The sequence below is a fragment of the Chlorocebus sabaeus genome, chromosome 6 (assembly GCF_047675955.1).
Source record: "Chlorocebus sabaeus isolate Y175 chromosome 6, mChlSab1.0.hap1, whole genome shotgun sequence".
Lineage (NCBI taxonomy): Eukaryota > Metazoa > Chordata > Mammalia > Primates > Cercopithecidae > Chlorocebus > Chlorocebus sabaeus.
Genome location: NC_132909.1, coordinates 20,147,865 through 20,165,890, shown reverse-complemented (window position 1 = coordinate 20,165,890; position 18,026 = coordinate 20,147,865). Strand labels below are relative to the sequence as shown.

The following is an 18,026-nucleotide window of genomic DNA, read 5'->3' as shown; positions in this document are numbered from 1 at the left end:
CAAGATCATAGCTCACTGCAGCCTCGACCAACTGGGCTCCAACCATCCTCCCACCTCAGCTTCCTGAGTAGCTGAGACTACAAGCCCAAGTCACCATGCCGGTCTAACTTTTAATTTCTTTGTAGAGATGGGGGTCTCGCTCTATGGCCCAGGCTGGCCTCAAACTCCTGCCCTCAAGCTGTCCTCCCATGTTGGCCTCCCAAAGTGGTGGGATTACAGGTATGAGCCACCGTGCCCAGCCGAAACATTTACTTTGGCAACTGAGGTGTGAGGATCAAGACAGCATAGTCTTGGGGCCAGACTGGGCTTGAGTCCAGCTCTGCACTGGGCCAGTCACATAAGCTCCCTGTGCCTCTGTTTCCTAAACTCTAGAATGGAGATAGGATTTTGCTTCACCGCTGCATTTCCAGCACCTGGAGTGGTGCCCAGCACACAGTAGGTGCTCACTCAGTGTTTGTTGAACATTAAGCTGTTGTGCTAATGAATCAATATGTAAGCCTCTTGACACAGGGCTTGGGATGTAAGAAGGGTTCAATACTTCTTAGCTGTTATTATAGATATCCAGCGGTGACAGAAGAGAAACCACGCGGACGAGAGGCTGGGTGTGTGTGCCTCTAGGGGGTCGGGGGGAGCTGGAAGGTAGTCTGGACCCACCTGTCGGCAGCCCCTCTCAGTCCACTGAAGGACCGGGTCAGGTGAGGCTGAGAACTTGACCACTTCCTTTTCATACACGTCCAGAAGGCGGACCCGGAGCTGGTAGACGCAGCCGCAGTTCTCTCGAGCACCCCACCTGCCAGGCAGCAGTCAGCCTCTGTGTCCCCGTCACCCAGCCAGCATTCTGGGTTTCAGGGTGGGAGGCTGAGGGCTGGGCCTTCCCACATCTTGATGAGGGTTCTGCACATCTGGACCACATTTGGAGACGTCCTGGCCTGGGAACCTCTAGGGGAGGAGCCTTGGTGGTTCTGGGGTAGAGCCAGAACCTGGGGGAAGAGCTGGGGTGATCTGAGGGTGGAGCCAGAGCCTGGGGGAGGGGTCTGGGTGGTCCTGGGGTGAAGCCAGAACCTAGAGGAGGAGGCTGAGCCTGGGGGAGGGGCCTGAGTGGTCCTAGATGGAGCCAGAGCAGGGGAGGAGCCTGGGTAGTCCTGCGGGAGGAGACTGAGTGGTCCTGGGGTGGAGCTAGAGCCTAGGGAGGAGCCTGTGTGGTCCTGGGGGAGGAGTCTGGGTGTCCTGGGGTTGATTCTGGAGGCTTTTGGGTGGGTAGTTGGGGGACGGGAAAGGATGCTCTGGGGAAGAACCACAATGCAGGGCAGGTGCCTGATGACTTCAGGGAGGAGCCAGAGCCCCAGGGAAGAGACCAGATTTTCTATGGAGGAGCCACAGCCTGAAGGAGGAGCTGGAATGCTTTGGGCAGAACCTGGATGTTTTGGGAAGAAGGCATTCATCCTAAGCCTGCAGGCTCTGAAGCCAGTCCTGTCCCAGCTATGCTCCCTGAGCCTCAGCTCACAGGGCACCGTGCTCCCACCCCTTCAGAGGCATCCACAAGGGGGTCGGGGGAGGTGTCTCGTTTCAGAGGGGTATCAAGCCAGTCAGTGGCCCCCTGTGGACCACCCCAGCCTGCTGAGATGAGGGTGGGCAGGAGTACAGAGCGGGGCCTCTGGCTTCTCCAAAGCTCTATCCTCCCCGGCTCTGCATCACTTCACCTCTCAGTGTCATCACAAAGGGTGCACAGTGACAGCCGCTACCCATGGGGTGGACGGGGCGGGAAATGAGCCCCTGCTGCAGAACCGCTGCCAAGCCTGCTGCTCCTCACTCACCAGTCAGCCACACAGATCTCAATCTGGGCGCTGTCCAGTAGCTCCTGCCACACACCTTCCATCACCAGGTCCACAAGCTGCCTCTTGGAGCACCATCTGGGAAGGAGAGATGGGCAGGGCAAACAGTCCTGGCATTCAAGGCGCAGTCAGAAACCACCTCCTCCAAGAAGCCTCCCTTGATAACCCTCTCTAAAGCAGCCCTCAGGGTTTGCTCTAGCAGACCTGAAGATCTATGATGGGCTATACATCTCTCCTTGGCCTCTTGGATTCCCTTCGCCATTTTCCACCCTGCTGCGGGCTCCAGGCAGCGGACCTCTATGAAAGCCTGACCTTCATCTATGTGGGACAAGACATGAGTACAAATGAAGGCCACATACTAGACATGTGAGCGGGGAGCTCTGTGGTGGGCCTCCTAAAGTGCGAGGGCCCCGGGTCTAAAGCTGGATGGCCTGGTCTCTGTCACCTATTGCTTCCTGTTGGATCAGCCAATGGGATGCTCCAGCAGGGGATGGAAGTGAAGGAGGTGACTAAAATCAGGGTATATATCCTCTTGGGTCCTTCTCAAGGGACTGCCTTGTCCCCCAAGGAAAAAGCACAGCTCCATAGCACTCTCTTCTCATTTTTCAGTAACTGTTTCCTCCCCTCCCCTCTAGTAATCTAGGGGTGGTAATGTTCCTTCCTTAACTGTTACTAGCTCAGGGACTCCTGCCAACAACTTTGTAAACAGTCCTTCACCTCAAATTAGAATGTGCCATAATCACATACATTGTGCAGTATTGGTGGAAGGATAGGTAAGTTGACCAACGGAATAGAACAGAGTGCCAGGAACTGGCCGAGCACAGTGGCTTAGGCCTGTAATCCCAGCACTTTTGAGAGTACAAGGCAGGTGGATCACCGGAGGTCAGGAGTTCAAGACCAGCCTGGCCAATATGGTGAAACCTCTTCTCTACAAAAAATACAAAAATTAGGCTGGGTGCGGTGGCTCACGCCTGTAATCCCAGCACTTTGGGAGGCCGAGGCAGGTGGATCATGAGGTCAGGAGATTGAGACCATTCTGGCTAACACGGTGAAACCCTGTCTCTACTAAAAATGCAAAAAATTAGCTGGGCATGGTGGCGGGCGCCTGTAGTCCCAGCTACTTGGGAGGCTGAGGCAGGAGAATGGTGTGAACCTGGGAGGCGGAGCTTGCAATGAGCCGAGATCGCGCCACTGCACTCCAGCCTGGGCGACTGAGCGAGACTCCTCCGTCTCAAAAAAAAAAAAAAAAAATTAGCCAGGCATGGTGACGCACCCCTGTAGTCCCAGCTACTCGGGAGGCTGAGGAAGGAGAATCACTGAAACCCAGGAGGCAGAGGCTGCAGTGAGTCGAGATTGCACTAGTGCACTCTAGCCTGGGCAACAAAATGAGACTCTGTCTCAAAAAATGAAAACAAAAAATATCAGAGTGCCAGGGATAGACCTAGGTATGCACAGAAACTTCATAAACCGTAGAGATGGCATCATCATTCCATGGAGAACAGATTATTTCTCTCTTTTTTTTCTTTTGAGTCAAGGTCTTATTCTGTCGCCAGGCTGGAGTGCAGTGCCATGATCCTAGCTCACTGCAACCTCGAACTCCTGGGCTCAAGAGATCTTCTTGGCCTCCCAAAGTGCTGGGATTACAGGCATGAGCCACCATGCTCGGCCTTCACTTTCCTACTGTAAAGTGGGGGCAATAATAGTACCTATGTCACAGGGTTGTTGCCAGAATTATATGTAAAGTGTCTAGTACAGAGTAACCCCTTGTGGAGGCAAGAGTGACTCCATCTTGGATGCTAATCTGCCATGTCCGCTCTTTTTTTTTTTTTTTTTTTGAGACAGAGTCTCACTCTGTTGCCCAGGCTGGAGGGCAGTGGTGTGATCTCGGCTCACTGCAACATTTGCCTCCTGGGTTCAAGCGATTCTCCCGCCTCAGCCTCCCCAGTAGCTGGGACTACAGGTGCGTGCCACCACGTCCAGCTAATTTTGTCTTTTTAGTAGAGACGGGTCCTCCTGTTGGCCAGGCTGGTCTTGCACTCCTGATCTCAAGTGATCTGCCCGCCTCGGCCTCCCAAAGTGCTGGGATTACAGGCGAGAGCCACCGTGCCCGGCCCAAAACCCTGTCTTTAGATCAAACTGGTCTTGCTGTTGTCTCACAAACTGCAGGCGATGATGCACAGAGCATTACTGCCTGTGGTTGCTAACCTTCCTGATTTTTCCTTGTATCTCTGGCATATAAAACAGTACCCTCAACAAGAATTTGTTGATTGATGGAATGAATCAATGAATAAATGGGGGAAGGAGAGGGTGAAGGTGGCGATGAGAACAGTGTGGGGGGTAGGGTCCCTTTCTCTCTCTGGGGCCCTTGCCCCAGGGATCGGGGCCTCTCACTTGGGCCACTCACTCGAAAGAGGTCACGAAGCAGGTCTGTGAAGGCGCTCCGGGTACCGGTGTTAGGTTCTTTTCTATGGCCCAGCCGTTCCCGCCGTGCTCCACCTCCCAGCCTCTGAAGCCCTCTGTGGGAAAACAAGAGTTGAACATGTGATTTACCTGCCAGCCTGCCCAGCAGAGACCCAGCAACCACCCAGCTTGTGCTGTCCACCAGCCTGTCCCTCTTGTGCTCCAGTCCTCCCTGGTTTCTCCTACCGACTCCTCCTCCCATTATCCTGTATTCCTGGTCCTACCCCAGAACTGCGACTCTCAGCCTTGCCCATCCACTCAGCTTCACTTCAGTCACTCTTACTTGCTCTTTCTCCTTCAGTCGTGCTCTTCACTGTGTGTGTGTGTGTGTGTGTGTGTGTGAGAGAGAGAGAGAGAGAGAGACAGGATCTCACTCTATCGCCCAGGCTGGAGTGCAGTGGCTCCATCATGGCTCACTACAGCCTCTAACTCCTGAGCTCAAGCGATCCTCCCATATCAGCCTCCAGAGTAGCTAGGACCACGGGTGCATGCCACCACACCTGGCTAATTTAATTTTTTAATTTTTTTTTTGAGACGGAGTTTTGATCTTGCTGCCCAGACTGGAGTGCAATGGCATGATCTCAGCTCACTGTAACCTCTGCCTCCCAGGTTCAAGTGATTCTCCTGCCTCAGCCTCCCAGGTAGCTGGGATTACAGGTGTGCATCACCACACCTGGTTAATTTTGTATTTTAGTAGAGATGGGGTTTCGCCATGTTGGTCAGGCTGGTCTCGAACTCCTGACCTCAGGTGATCCGCTGGCCTTGGCCTCCCAAAGTGCTGGGATTACAGGCATGAGGCACTGCGCCTGGCCTAATTTAAAAAATTTTTTTAACCTTTTTTTTTTTTTGAGACGAAGTCTCCCTCTTGTCCCCCAGGCTGGAGTGCAGTGGCGCGATCTCAGCTCACTGCAACCTCTGCCTCCAGGGTTCAAGCAATTCTCCTGCCTCAGCCTCCTCAGTAGCTGGGATTACAGATGCCTGTCACCGCGCCTGGCAAATTTTTGTATATTTAGTACAGGCGGGGTTTCACCATGTTGGCCAGGCTGGTCTCGAACTCCTGACCTCAGGTGATCCACCCGCCTCAGCCTCCCAAAGTGCTGGGATTACGGCATGAGCCACCGCGCCCGGCCTAATTTTCAAAATTTTCAGAGACAGTCTCACTTTGTTGTTCAGGCTGGTCTCGAGCTCCTGGCCTCAAGCCATCCTCCCACCATCACCTCCCAAAATGCTGGGATTACAGGCGTGAGCTACTGCGCCCCACCCTTTTTTTTGTTTTTTTGTTTTTTGAAGACAAGGTTTCTCTCTGTCACCCAGGCTGTAGTGCAATGGCACGATCATAGCTCACTGCAGCCTCGAACTCCTAGGCTTAAGCGATCCTCCTGCCTTGGCCTCCCAAAGCGTTGCCATTCGGCCTCTGCCCTGTTCTGCACCCCCTCTGCATATCAAACTGCTTGTTTTCTCCCCTGGCCCAGCCAGGGTCTTCCTCCCTTGCCCAGTCCACTCGTCCCGATTCCTGGCTCCACGGTCTTCAGCCCCGCCCACCGGACCTACAGTCCAGGCACTGCGACCCTCAGCCCCGCCCCCTGGCTCCTCCAGCGGTCTCGCCCATTGGCTACATCTGTCTCAGACTCTGTCCCGGGTCCGCCCCTGTCTCGCTCACCCCGGCCCCCACCCCCAGCTTCCTGGGCACCACTCCCTGCACCCACGCTCTCCGCAGGAGTTGAAGATGAGGTTGCGGCGGAGGGGCGCGCGCAGACAGTAGCGCGCCAGGGCACACAGCGGGAACTCTTCCTTGTCTTCGTTGCTGGGCAGGCAGCGTTGGGCCACTGCATAGAGTGCGCGGCCCTCGGCGCTGCGGTCGCGGGCCAGCTGCAGCAGCCACACGGTGGGCCCGTCCACTATGTCGCGCCAGGCGCGGCACACTGGGCGGCATCGCGTGACCAAGGCGCTTGGAGGCACGTGGCTCAGAACCTGCACCAGCAGCTCCGGGGGCAGCGCGTCCAGGGCCAGGGACGGGTCCGCCGGCAGCCGTCGCCGCGAGAGCCGGGCGCCCATCTCTAGCAGCCGGAGTCCTGCAGGTAGAGAGGGGTCGGTAGGCGGGTCAGCGCAGCCAGGCTACCCCCTCCCTACTTTGCCTCCCAGGGCGCAAGGCCCCTGCAGCTCGAGAAACCCCATTAGGTCCATGGGCAACCAGGGACCCATTCCCCTCTCTGATTCTGGGCCTCTCCTCATCTTTCCCCCTTGGGCAAAAGACTCTGACCCCCGTCAGGACAGCTGATCACGGCTTCCGTCTGGCGTTCACTTGTGTCAGGCTAAGCGCTTCACATATATGACAAGTGAAACGGCAAAATAACTAACATAACTAACCCCATTTTTGTTTAAGGGGACTTTACCCATTCCTGCACATAGGCTAGGATAATTTTAGAGCGCTGAGATAATATGCAAAAACAGCAATCATGTAGTTTTTAAAACTAACTCTGGGATTAAAGAAGTATGTAAACAACTATATTTTGTCAAAGATTTATAGGAGCACTGTGACCCAACCAAGGACAAAGAAGTCACCAACCTCCTCGGACCCTAACTGGCACCCAGATGTCTGCAGTTGTCACTTCCTTATTTTATTATTTTTACTTTTTTATGGAGCTAGAAACCAGGACTACAGCCTGTACCTCCTGGGCTCAAGTGATCCTCCTGCCTCAGCCTCCCAAGTAGCTGGGCCTATAGGTGCACGCCACTATGCCCAGCTAGTTTTTTATTTTATATATATTTTTGTAGAAATGGGGTCTCACTGCATTGCCCTGGCTGGTCTTGAACTCCTGGGCTCAAGTGATCCTCCTGCCTCAGCCTCCCAAAGTGCTGGGATTGGTATGAGCCACTGCGCCTGGCCTGTTGGTCACCTCTTAATCACAATGCTCTTCTCTTCCCTCTGCCCTTAAAAAAAAAAAAAAATTGTCCTGATTTAAGATGGTACTTTAGGATGATAGTCCACTGTGTTCTCGGTTTGCTGGCTCTCCAAATAAACTTGCTTTTCCTCCCACCAGCTGTCGTCTCTCTTGAGTTTGGGTTTTTTTTTTTTGAGGCAGAGTCTCACTCTGTCACCCAGGCTGGAGTGCAGTGGCCCGTCTCGGCTCACTGCAACCTCTGTCTCCCAGGTTCAAGTGGTTCTCCTGCCTCAGCCTCCCGAGTAGCTGAGACTACAGGAATGCGCTACCACACCTGGCTAATTTTTGTATCTTTAGGAGAGACAGAGTTTCACCATGTTGGCCAGGCTGGTCTCAAACTCTGGACCTCAGGTGATCCACCCACCTCGGCCTCCCAAAGTGCTGGGATTGTAGGCGTGAGCCACCGCGCCCAGCCTGAGCTTGGCTTTCTTTTCTTTTCTTTTTTTTTGAGACAGAGTCTTGCTCTGTCGCCCAGGCTGGAATGCAGTGTGGCACGATCTCGGCTCACTGCAAGCTCCGCCTCCCGGGTTCACGCCATTCTCCTGCCTCAGCCTCCTGAGTAGCTGGGACTACAGGTGCCCACCACCGCGCCCAGCTAATTTTTTGTATTTTTAGCGGAGACAGGGTTTCACCGTGGTCTCGATCTCCTGATCTTGTGATCGCCTGCCTTGGCCTCCCAAAGTGCTGGGATTACAGGCGTGAGGCACCACGCCCGGCCGGCTTTCTTTTCTAAAACTGAGTCTTACTCTATTGCCCAGGCTGGAGTGCAGTGGCACAATCTCGGCTTACTGCGACCTCCGCCTCCCGGTTCAAGTGATTCTCCTGCCTCAGCCTCCCAAGTAGCTGGAATTACAGGTGTGTGCTACCACACCAAGCCAGTAATTTCTGTATAGAGATGGGGTTTCACCATGTTGGCCGGCTGGTCTCGAACCCCTGACCTCAAGTGATCCACTTGTCTCAGCCTCCCAAAATGCTGGGATTTCAGGCATGAGCCAGCATGCCTGGCCTGAGTTTGGCTTTCAAGTGTCAAGCCGCCAAACCTGGGTTGGGTTACAGACCCACAAGGAAACCCACTGTGGAAGAAACCATTTCCACCCCATACCTCAATGTGTTCCAACTACTGTAACCTTTAGAACCCATGACCCATCTTCAGCAAAATCTCTTCTTGCCTCAGTTACTACTCTGAACATTCCTACTACCTTCTTGCTCTAACTGGAACCCAGTTCTTTGTGGGCCTTCCAAGTGGGGAGGTCTCTGTGCTCCTGGGAGCTGCTGCCTGACCATTCTCCCTCCACCCTCCCCAAAACTCCCAGCGACGAATCTCATCACTACCCTGCCTCGTGCGTCATCTGCTGACCCAGATCATGACTCCTGTCTTCTCCGTAATTTTAGCTCTGGGCTCACGGCCGCTCCCGCTGCTCTTAGCATCATTCTCAGTGATTTCCATAACCAGATAGATAGTTCTTCTGCAGCCCCAACCTTTCTGTTCCCTGACCTCCCTCTAGTGGCTTTATCCTTCCCCAACCTCTCCCTCTCATGGTCACACCCAAGCCTTGTTCAATAACAGCAGCCTCTTCAGAACCTCAATTTCACACACTCACTCTCCACCCATCACTTTCTCTTTCCACCTCATTCCCTCCAGTGCCCAACTCGCACGATCCTTCCAACCCACTGTGATCTCCCATCCTTTGTCCCTTTCATTTTTCACTCCCCCTCACCTCCCATGCCCTCATTTCTTCCCTAGCCAGCTTAAATTCCATGGTTAATCATTAAAAACATTCTTGCTCTGGCATGCTGGCTCATGCCTGTAATCCCAGCACTTTGGGAGGGCAAGGTGGGAGGACTGCTTGAGGCCAGGAGTTTGAGATCAGCCTGGGCAACACAGCGAGACTCCATCTGCACAAAAAATAAAAAAAATTAGCCAGGTGTGGTGGTGCACACCTGTAGTCCCAGCTACAGTCCAGAGGTTAAGGTGGGACAATCACTTGAGCCCAGGAGTTGGAGGCTGCAGTGAGCTATGATTGTGCTGCTGTACTCCAGCCTGGGCAACAAAGTGAGACCCTGTCTCTAAATAAAATAAAATGAAAAGAATAGCAAAAAAAGTGGGGCTGTTGCTAGAAGGGGAGGTGAGGTCAAGAGAGGGTTTGGGCTGGGCGAGGTGGCTCACACCTGTAATCCCAGTACTTTGGGAGTCCAAGGTGGGCAGATCACTTGAGGTCAGGAGTTTGAGACCAGCCTGGCTAACATGGTGAAACCCCATCTCTACTAAAAATACAAACATTAGCTGGGTGTGGTGGCAGGCACCTGTAATCCCAGCTACTCAGGAGGCTGAGGCAGGAGAACTGCTTGAACCCAGGAGGTAGAGGTTGCAGTGAGCTGAGATCGTACCATTGCACTCCAGCCTGGGTAGCAGAGTGAGACCCTGTCTCAAAACAAAACAAAACAAAACCAAAAACAAAAACAAACAAGCAAAAAAAAAAAAAAGAGAGAGGGTTTGTTTTGAGATGGGAGACAGGGTGCTGTGTGGGCTGACAGGAGATCCAGTGCATTGGGGGAAACTGAATGAGCAGCAGAGAGAGGTGAGAACCAGGGACTGTGGCTGGAAGTGGGTGGGAAGGTGGGAGCAGGTGATGGGACAGTCATAGCAGGAAAACGGGTGTGGGCATGGGTGCAGGTAGGTGGTAGAGGCAGGGGCGGCTGTGGAAGTTCACTTTTCATCTCTTGCATTTTCTCTGCAAAATAAGAAGCCAAGGGAGAGTGAAGCGGGGGGGGAGGAGGTGTTGGAAAGGATTAGGGGAGAAGGGAAAAGGTGTGAATTAGTTGTCTAGAAGAGAGGAGGAAGGAGGGGATCAGAGAAATGTCATATGGCTGCCAGGCAGCATTGGAGTCTGCCTGAGGGTCCAGTTCACAGACTTGAAGTTAGCCTGGCCAGGGGGCTGTGTTGTATTTTTAGCCCACTTGAGCTGTGTGGGCGCAGGCACGGTGGAGAGGAAGGCTGGATTTAACCGGGGTCTCACGCGGGAAGAAGCCAAAGGGGGCAAGGGTGTGTGCAGAGAATGTGTTCTTTTTTATTTATTTAGTTTTTTGAGACGGAATCTCGCTCTGTCACCCAGGCTGGAGTGCAGTGGCGCGATCTCAGCTCACTGCAACCTTTACCTCCTGGGTTCAAGCGATTCTTCTGCCTTAGCCTCCCAAGTAGCTGGGATTATAGGCGCCTGCCACCACGCCTGGCTAATTTTTGTATTTTTAGTAGAGACGGGGTTTCACCATGGTGGCCAGCCTGGTCTCGAATTCCTGACCTCAGGTAATCCACCCGCCTCAGCCTCCCAAAGTGCTAGGATTACAGGTGTGAGCCACTACGCCGGGCTGAGAATGTGTTTTTTTGTTTTGTTTTGTTTTGAGACAGAGTTTCACTCTTGTTGCCCAGGCTGGAGTGCAATGGCATGATCTCGGCTCACTGCAACCTCCACCTTCCGGGTTTAAGCAATTCTCCTGCCTCAGCCTCCCGAGTTCCTGGGATTACAGGCACCCACCACCACATCTGGCTAATTTTTATATTTTTAGTAGAGACGTCACCATGTTGGACAGGCGGTTCTCAAACTCCTGACCTCAGGTGATCCGCCCAACTCAGCCTCCCAAGGTGCTGGGATTACAGGCGTGAGCCACTGCGCCTGGCCTGAGAATGTGTTTTTTATTTTTTGAGACAGCACTTGCTTCTTCACTCAGGTAGGAGTGCAGTGGTGTGATCACGGCTCACTGCAGACTTGACCTCCCAGGCTCAAGTGATCCTCCCACCTCAGCCTCCCAAACTGCTGGGATTAGAGGCATGAGTCACCGCATCCAGCGTCTTTGTTTCTCTTTGTGGCAAAACTTCTCAAAAAAGCAACCTACCCAGTATTTTCTGCTTCCATTCTTCCTAAAACCTTTTCTTTTTTTTTTCTTATTTTTTTGAGACAGAGTCTCCCTCTGTCACCCAGACTGGAGTGCAGTGGCACAGTCTCAGCTCACTACAACCTCCGGCTCCGAGGTTCAAGTGATTCTTGTGCCTCAGTCTCCCGATTAGCTGGGACTACAGGTGCATGCCACCAGGCCTTGCTAATTTTTGTGTTGTTAGTAGAGACAGGGTTTCACCATGTTGCTGAGGCTGGTTTTGAACTCTTGGGCTCAAAGGATCCTGCTGCCTTGGCCTCCCAAAGTGCTGGGATTATAGGTGTGAGCCACTGTGCCCGGCTCCAGCTCCACTTCTTGCTATAAATTATATAAGCAATGGCAAGTCACTTAATCTCTTTATACCTCAGTTTCCCTTTCTGAAAATGGGGCTAAGAGTGCCTCCATCATAGGGCTGTAGTGAGGATGAAATGAGTATTTTAAAGCACTTAGGAAAAGCCCCTGCAGGCTCCTAAATAAAAGTGATATTAATTTAATATTAGTCCAGGCGTGGTGGCTCACACCTGTAATCCCAGCACTTTGGGAGGCTTCGGCGAGCAAATCAATTGAGGTCGGGAGCCCGGGCAACATGGCGAAACCCCATCTCTACAAAAAAGACAAAAATTAGCAGGGTATGGTGGGTGCTTGTAATCCCAGCTACTCGGGAGGCTGATGCGGAAGAATCACTTAAACCCGGGAGGTGGAGGTTGCAGTGAGCCGAGATCGCGCCTCTGCACCCCAGCCTGGGTGACAGACCGAGACTCCATCTCAAAAAAATGATGTCAGGAATTTTTGCTACATTCATGGACTACTTTCCTGACACAGGCTTATTTCTTTTTTTTTTTTAAATAAAACCTTAATTTGCTTAAAAATGACAACAGTTGACATGAATTCAGCACTTATTGGGCACATGCAGATAACAAGCATTAGATCATTAAAGCTTCCTAAAAAGGGCACCCTCAAAGGAGAGTTTTGCCCATTAAACAAGATGATGGAATTCACGGGCTGATCCAGCTTAAATGCTCAGCACAGTGGCTTAATAAGGGCCAATAAATGCCACTAAATCAAAATGTCACAGCTAAAATAGTTGTGTCAGCCAGGCGCGGTGGCTCATGCCTGTAATCCCAACATTTTGGGAGGCGGAGGTAGGTGGATCACTTGAGGTCAGGAGTTCAAAACCAGCCTGGCCAACGTGGCGAAACCTATCTCTACTAAAAATACAAAAATTAGCCGGGCGTGGTGGCAGGAGCCTGTAATCCCAGCTACTCAGGAGGCTGAGGCAACAGAATCACTGAACCCGGGAGGCAGAGGTTGCAGTGAGCCAAGATTGCACCACTGCACTCCAGCCTGGGCGATGGAGCGAGACTCTGCCTCAAAATGAATAAATAAATATATACATAAATAAAATAAAATAGTTGCTGTCTCTTTTTAAAAATGATGTGTCATAATCATGGCAACTAGCATAATTTAGTATTTCACATTAATTTCTAAAATATTAGTATTAATGTTCACAGGTGTGAGCCACCATGCCCAGCCCCGACATCATCTTTATTCCTACTGCAGAAAGAATGAAGTTGTGGAGACAGACTTTACAAAGACCAAGCTGTGCTTTTCTCCAGGTGGTTCTGAGTTGCATTAATAGTTCACTGAGGCCCGGTGCTTGAACCCAGGAGGCGGAGGTTGCAGCAAGCTGAGACCACACCACTCACTGCACTTCAGCCTGGGTGACAGAGCGACTCTGTCTCAAAAATAAATAATTCCCTGAGGTTTATAAACAAGTCTACCAGCCTGGCATGGATGTGATGCTCACCAGAGTTTAGTTCCCTGGAGTTCTTCTTAGGAGGAGTTCTTGGTTCCCACTCTTCTTAGGAGTGTGTTCCCACTGGCAAAAGGAGGATCTCTGGGGCTGGGGGTGGGCCCCTCGCCCAACAAAGGCAGCCAGACTTCACCAAGGAGCAGAGATGTTCAAGAAACGTACTGAATGAGCCCTCAGCTATACCACGCGAACCATATTAAATGCCTGTATGGGGCCCTGGTGTGGTGGCTCACACCTGTAATCCCAGCACTTTGGGAGGCTGAGGCGGGAGTATCACTTGAGCCCAGGAGTCCAAGACCAGCCTGGGCAACCTGGCGAAACTCCATCTCTACAAAAAAAAATACAGAAAAGTTAGTCAGGCTTAGTGTCACGCACCTGTAGTCCCAGCTACTTGGGAGCTGAGGGGGAAGGATCACTGAGCCTGGGAGGTTGAGGCTGTGGTGAGTCGTGAAGGGGCCACTATATTCCAGCCCAGGTGATAGAGTGAGACCCTGTCTCAAAAAAAAAAAAAAAAAAAGGTTTGTGGCTAGGCAGGATGACTCATGCCTGTAATCTTAGAACTTTGGGAGACCAAGGCGGTCAGATCACCTGAGGTCAGGAATTCGAGACCAGCCTGGCCATCATGGTGAAGCCCCATCTCTACTAAAAATACAAAATTATTCAGGTGTGGTGGTAAGCTCCTATAGTCCCAGCTACTTGGGAGGCTGGTGAGAGAATCGCCTGAACCCAGCAGGCAGAGGTTGTGGTAAGCCACTGCACTCTAGGTTGGGCAACAAGAGTGAAACTGTCTCAAAAAAAACCCAAAAAAACAAACAAACAAAAAAAAATGAAAGAGGAAAGAAACACAAAAAGTGGCTCAACAGTCAAAGACAGGTTTATTTTGGAGAATAAGCCTGAGAAGGGCTTCTGGAGGATATATATATATTTTTTTTTGGGGGGGGAAAGGTTGAAAAGTACCCACTGCAAGGTTGAATGCCAACTACTGGCTGGGTCATAATAGGACAAGTAGGGCCTGGTACTGCCTGCTTCCAGGGTTTTTGGGAGAGTGTGTATTTGGAGGAAGGTTACTGGCTATCATAGTGACCGGGGAATGCTACTGGTATTCAGCTACCCAAAGAGACCCAGGATGCTATGGCAGACTGTATTTTTCTTTTCTTTTCTTTTTTTTTTTTGAGACGGAGTCTCACTCTGTCGCCCAGGCTGGAGTGCAGTGGCCGGATCTCAGCTCGCTGCAAGCTCCGCCTCCCGGGTTCACGCCATTCTCCTGCCTCAGCCTCCCGAGTAGCTGGGACTACAGGCGCCCACCACCTCGCCCGGCTAGTTTTTTGTACTTTTTAGTAGAGACGGGGTTTCACCGTGTTAGCCAGGATGGTCTCGATCTCCTGACCTCGTGATCCACCCGTCTCGGCCTCCCAAAGTGCTGGGATTACAGGCTTGAGCCACCGTGCCTGGCCAGCAGACTGTATTTTTCAAAAGTGGCTATGATAACATTTCCTATCTGACATGCTCTTTAAGTTCACCACTGCTCATGAAGCTGTGGGGTCCACATTGCTCCCCTGGGCACATGCGGGCCTTTGCAACTGCCTCAACTTTCAGAGCACTGCAGAAGTGGATTTCATTTTCTCTCTGTCTCTCTCTTTAAGAGATAAAGTCTCACTCTGTCACCTGGTTGGAGTGTAGTGGCGTGATTATGGCTCACTGAAGCCTCAAACTCCTGGGCTCAAGCGATCCTCCCAACTCAGCCTCCTAAGTAGATGGGATTGCAGACACATGCCACCATGCCCAACTAAGTTTGTTATATATATATATTTTTTTTTTTTCTAGAAATGAGGGGTCTCCCTATGTTGCCCAGGCTGGTCTCCTCCTGGGCTCAAGTGATCCTGTCGCCTCGGCCTCCCAAAGTGCTGGGATTATAGGTATGAGCTACTGTGCCAGTCCTGCTAAGGGATTTCTGAGGCTGGATCATAAAAGAGGATGCAGCCTCTGCTTGACTGTCTTTCTTTCTTTCTTTTCTTTTTTTTTGAGATGGAGTCTTCCTTTGTTGCCCAGGCTGGAGTGCAGTGGCCCAATCTCGGCCCACTGCAATCTCTACCTCCTGGATTCAATAAATTGTCCTGCCTCAGCCTCCCGAGTAGCTGGGATTACAGGTGCATGCCACCGTGCCTTGCTAATTTTTGTATTATTATTATTATTTTTTTCAGTAGAGACGGTATTTCACTATGTTGGCCAGGCTGGTCTCGAACTCCTGACCTTGTGATCCGCCCCCCCAGCCTCCCAAAGTGCTGGGATTCATTAGGCTGTGCAATTTGTGCACTTTCTATAAAAGGTTTGCTAAAAATGGGCTGGGTACCATGGCTCACGTGTGTCATCCCAGCACTTTGGGAGGCTGAGGTGGGAGGATCGCTTGAACCCAGGGGTTCGAGACCAGCCTGGGCAACATAGTGAAACCCCATCTCTACAAAAAATAAACATTAAAAAATTAGCTGGACCTGGTGGTGTGCACTTGTAGTCCCAGATACTAGGGAGGCTGAGGTGAGAGGATTACTTGTGGCCAGGAGTTCGAGGGTACAGTGAGCTATGATTGCACTACTGCATTCCAGCCTGGGTGACAGAGTGAGACTGTCTCCAAAAACAAAAACAAAACACCACCACCACCACCAAAACAGAACACATACCCAAAACCCTCAACGTTTGCAAAAAATGATGAAAACAAGAAAAACAGATATGGTAGTCCATGGAAAGGAACAAAAAGAGGTCCAAAAACTTTGCTCAAAGTCATCAAACGAAAGATGTGACTAGTTTAAAATAGAAGAATCTGTGAAAATGATTAAGCGTTAGCTTATAAGTATTTCCTCAGCAGATTCTCAAATTGTATAGTTTTTTTGAGGCCGAGACCTTTTTATACTGACTGGAAAATTCTGCACAAAAAATACCTCTGTGAATCATGATACCAGTTTGTTTTTGGTTTGTCCAGAGTATACTTTTGCCAGAGTATATTTATAATAATCCATTCTTCTTCTTTTTTTTTATGGCTCTGGGGACTGGGATCAGCTATGTGGTCCTCACTTAGGGAACTTGTGCCTTTGCCATCAGATGGATGGGGCTGGGCCATCTGAGGCTCCTTCCACCCTAGTCTGGCAGCTGAAGTGAGGAGACCCGAATAGCTGGCGCTCCTTAGACATTTCTTTCTATTTTCACCTTGCCTGTCCAGCTACTTTCAGAAAGAAACCAAATATCTTTTTTTTTTTTGAGACAGAGTCTTGCTCTGTCGCCTAGGCTGCAGTGCAGTGGCACGATCTCAGCTCACTGTAACCTCTGCCTCCCAGGTTCAAGGGATTCTCCTGCCTCAGCCTCCTGAGTAGCTGGGATTACAGGTGTGCATCACCACGCCTGGTTAAGCTTTGTAGAGACAGGGTTTCACCACGTTGGCCAGGCTGGTCTCGAACTCCTGACCTCAGGTGATCCACCCAACTCGGCTTCCCAAAATGCTGGGATTACAGGTGTGAGCCACTGCCCCCAGCCGATATGGAACATTTCTATTGCCCCAAAAGGTTTATCCCTTCCCATCCAACCTCCCCACTCCCACCCAACGGCAACGACTATTCTGTTTTTATTTATTTATTTTTTCGTTTTTTTTGGTTTTTGTTTTTGGCTTTTTGTTTTTTGAGACAGAGTATTGCTCTGTCGTCCAGGCTGGAGTGCAGTGGTGCGATTTTGGCTCACTGCAACCTCCGCCTCCCAGGTTCAAGAGATTTTTCTTCTTCAGCCTCCGGAGTAGCTGGGATTACAGGCACGCACTACCACGCCCGGCTAATTTCTGTATTTTTAGTAGAGACAGGGTTTCACCATGTTGGCCAGGCTGGTCTTGAACTCCTGAACTCAATTGATCCGCCTGCCTTGGCCTCCCAAACCTGCTGGGATTACAGGTGTGAGGCACCTCGTCCGGCTGCTTTCTGTTACCATAAATTCAATTTTTATTTTCTATAATTTCACGTAAATGGAATCATATAGTGTGTCGGCTATCCATCTATGACCTCATTGTTCTAAGCTGCAAAACTGGAGTTTGGTTCTAACTCACCCAGGGACGCTGTTAAAAAGAAAAAAAAAAAAGCACCGGGAACAGTGGCTCACGCCTGCACTCCAGCCTGGACAAGAGGGAAACTCCATCTCAAAAAAAAAGAAAAAAAAAAAAAAAACAATAAAATAAAAAATAAATTTAAAAAATTGGAGTTTGGCCCTTTAAATCTTCTTCCTTTGCTGACTGACATGATGCTAATTTTTTTCAGTAGAGGGCGCTGGAGAGACGTAGGAGGAAAGGGTTTGGCTTCCAGTTTCCAGACTTGGCTCTTGCAGCGCAGTTACTCCCTCAGCGAGCACGCTTCTCCAGCCTCTGACTCCTACATGCGTGCGGTTTCTTTAGTGTCAGGAAGTTTCTCTGGCACATGGCTCCTGAAATATGGCAGTCAGCAGCACCCACCTCAGCTGAGACACTTCCCTGTCAGCTGCTTTCCCCACCATCTTACTGGATGGATTTCTGCCGTATTCTACTGGTACCGCACCACAGGGATGCCTTTGTCCTTCGGTGAGCCATGGCAAACCTACTCCAGCAAGGTCGGGGTCACAGCCTGGGGCTCTCTTAGACTTAGGAGGAGTGGCTGCTCCTTGTATCTGCTATTTCTTTCTTTTTTCTTTTTTTTTTTTTGAGATGGAGTCTCTCTCTGTCGCCCAGGCTAGACTGCAGTGGCACGATCTCGGCTTACCACAACCTCTGCCTCCTGGGTTCAAGCGATTCTCCTGCCTCAGCCTCCTGAGTAGCTGGAACTACAGGGGCCCACCACCACGCCCAGCCAATTTTTTTGTATTTTCAGTAGAGACGGGGTTTCACCATGTTGGCCGGGATGGTCTCGATCTCTTGACCTCGTGATCCATCCGCCTCGGCCTCCCAAAGTGCTGGGATTACAGGTATGAGCCACTGTGCCCGGTCTATTTCTACATTTGTTAGTATTCTCTTTATTTCTTAGTAACCAGTTCCTCTTACTCTAATCCCCT

The 18,026-nt window shown here is 51.1% G+C and overlaps 1 protein-coding gene across 2 annotated transcripts in view; it reads right to left on the bottom strand.

The window, feature by feature from the left end:
- Positions 1 to 18,026, bottom strand: part of FBXO17 (F-box protein 17) — a 34,234-nt gene that overhangs the window by 3,292 nt on the left and 12,916 nt on the right. For both annotated transcript variants that reach the window (XM_037991643.2, XM_007996736.3), the window contains exons 2-5: positions 5,999 to 6,364; positions 4,237 to 4,348; positions 1,815 to 1,910; positions 655 to 790 (exon numbers count right to left, since the gene is read on the bottom strand). In XM_037991643.2, the coding sequence (XP_037847571.2) occupies positions 655 to 790; positions 1,815 to 1,910; positions 4,237 to 4,348; positions 5,999 to 6,347 (693 nt within the window). In that variant the 5' untranslated portion in view covers positions 6,348 to 6,364. The remainder of the gene's footprint in view (positions 1 to 654; positions 791 to 1,814; positions 1,911 to 4,236; positions 4,349 to 5,998; positions 6,365 to 18,026) is intronic.